General features: G+C 38.3%; 1 protein-coding gene across 1 annotated transcript in view; it reads right to left on the minus strand.

Moving 5' to 3' along the window:
• Positions 1-1,562: 1,562 nt before the first annotated feature.
• Positions 1,563-2,543, minus strand: part of LOC107746117 (uncharacterized) — a 6,663-nt gene continuing 5,682 nt past the window's right edge. Inside the window, exons 5-6 of the mRNA XM_016560212.1 lie at positions 1,973-2,168; positions 1,563-1,676 (exon numbers count right to left, since the gene is read on the minus strand). Coding sequence (XP_016415698.1) covers positions 1,563-1,676; positions 1,973-2,168 — 310 coding nt within the window. The remainder of the gene's footprint in view (positions 1,677-1,972; positions 2,169-2,543) is intronic.

Consider the following 2,543-nt stretch of genomic DNA (forward strand, 5'->3'; position numbering starts at 1 on the left):
GCTGTGCAGACAGAGCGAGAATGGCAGACAAACATCAACAACCCGATCTTCCTTCCTGGTATTGTAGTACTTTTAAAGATTTCTCACCGGTGAATGACACATGATGTAGCCCAGCGGTTAATCCAGTCCTCGTGCCAGCTCGTTAGAAGTGAGCTACGTGCATGAACTGTGTTCCGATCCATATGATCCCTACACCGTGTTCATTGCTCCCTCCTCCCCGAGCAGGGGAAATCTGTTGAAGTTTCCTTCACTTCGGAACATGGGCTGGAATTAGGAACCGCTGATGTAACCTATTGTAGTAATGTTGTCTCTGGTATTCTGGTCTGTGAGCGTAAATGCGTTCAGGGGGCGTGGCTTCGGACGGCGATTGCAGGGAGGGTGGGATGTTCGCTTTCAGTGCTATCAGGCTAAAGTTAGCATTTTCCAAGATCTCCTACTGCACCTTTAAAGCAAGGATTCCGAAGAAACAAGAATTTTAACCCTTTCATGCATGACATCCACTACAATGGTCAGCCATTTTGAACCATTTAAGTTGTAGCACCATGTCCCAACCAACAACTGGCGACCCCCCAAAGTGTTGTCTACTATTCCATTGAATTATTGTCTTTGTATTTCTTTTTTGTTTTGAGATATATTGCATAATACATTCAAAATGGAGGCGGGAAGAGGAGATGCACCAAGTACCTCAGGAATAAGTGTTAAATCCTTTTATTCTCACAAAAAAAAATTTCAGCTAAATAAGATTTTAATCTTTTGTCGAGATTTTAATGAAATAAATTTTTTCTGTGACAGAAAATACATACAAATACATATTTTCTGAAAATACAGAAAATACATTTACACAAAATACACATTCCAGTGGACGTTATGAACCAAAGGGTATATTGTGCCTATTGGGCTTATATATAGATTCTGCCTTATTTTGTATGTTTTATCAAAATTATGATATAATTTACACTTGAATAGTTTTATTAAACAGCAATATTAAATAGTCTTCAGATTTTATTATTTATTTCAATGCTTACAGTCTATATTTATTTATTAGGTCATATAAAAGTGTAGGCATGTTTGAGTGTATGAGTATTGCACTGTTTGAGGGCAGGGATATTTGTGCTTGATTGCGTTCGAGTGTGTGTTTGTGTGTGTGTGTGTTTGTGCTCACCTGTGTATGAATAGCCCACCACCCCCACACAGCCCCGCCCCACACACACACACTCTCTTACCTTTTGTTTGTTACACTTAACTTTACTGTGCCGTCATGACATAGTTTGTTGTTATTTAATGTTCTTATGTGTATTCATACCATTTGCTCGTTGTAAATGTTTTATAAACATGTTTTTTCCAACCAAACAATAAGTTCTATAAAATCACTTTTTATACCCTTGATGCATGGTGTCCACTACAGTGGACAGATATGTAACATATCTCAAAATAAAATATTTTGAAAGAAAAAAAAAGTTATTGGCATGCTTTTTCACTTGTTTAAAAGTAAAAACATACATATAAAAATATTACTTTGTGATTTAATAATTCATGCATGAAAGGGTTAATTCTATCATGCATTAGAGTATATGATAGGACATCCACCAAAGACAATCATACAGTGGCTTCACAGTTTCTTCACTAATCGGGACATCCAGTACCAGCACTCTCACAGGCACTTTGGTTATCTTAGTCTTAAATGTGTACATGACAACACACAACATCAAAACACATGTGCACAGGCACAAAAAAACCTATTCTACTCAATGGTCAACAATTAAAATGGAACACAACAACGTAGGTATGTGGTTCTTCACTGGTTTTGCTTCAGGACCCAGATTATACACTGAATGTTTAGTATATTTATTTTTCTGTAATGGTTTTTCTCTTGTTTTCTGTCCAAATTTGGGTCAAACCTCCCACCAGTTGAGAACGACTGACCTTGGTTTCCAGTATGGTGTTTATTGAAGCACACTTGTGATGTTCTTGCCTGTAAGTATTTGCAGATGTGCAGAGTCACCCAGTCACTGGTCGTGTAATGGATCAGTGTGAGGCCCATGTTAGCCGTGGTGTTATGAAGGTCACAGATCAAGTTGATTGCATCTGTGGATCCTTTCGGCCCCAGCAGATTGTTCAGTTCCTGAGCGCGCCGGACTTCATACGGGCTGCTGTCTGTAATAGGAGAACTGCAAGAGAGAGGTGATATTAGATTAACATCAATTCACATTTGTACATGTATAAATATAGTTAGGCCCATATATATTTGGACAAAGGCACAATTTTTGCTATTTTAGCTGTTGACCAAAACATATTCAAGTTACAGTTATATAATGAATATGGGCTTAAAGTGCACACTCTGAGCTTAAATTTGAGGGTATTCTCATCACAATTGGAGGAAAGGTTAAGGAAATACAGCTCTTTTATATGTACCCCGCCCCCCTTAGTTACTGTTGCTCCCTCGGACAAACATGTTGTGATTTGAACTAGGGATGCACCGATACCACTTTTTCCAGTACTCGCCCGATACCGATACTTTTATTTTTGGTACTTGCCGATACCGA

This window comes from Sinocyclocheilus rhinocerous, unplaced genomic scaffold, assembly GCF_001515625.1.
Source record: "Sinocyclocheilus rhinocerous isolate Xijiao unplaced genomic scaffold, SAMN03320098_v1.1 scaffold107, whole genome shotgun sequence".
Lineage (NCBI taxonomy): Eukaryota > Metazoa > Chordata > Actinopteri > Cypriniformes > Cyprinidae > Sinocyclocheilus > Sinocyclocheilus rhinocerous.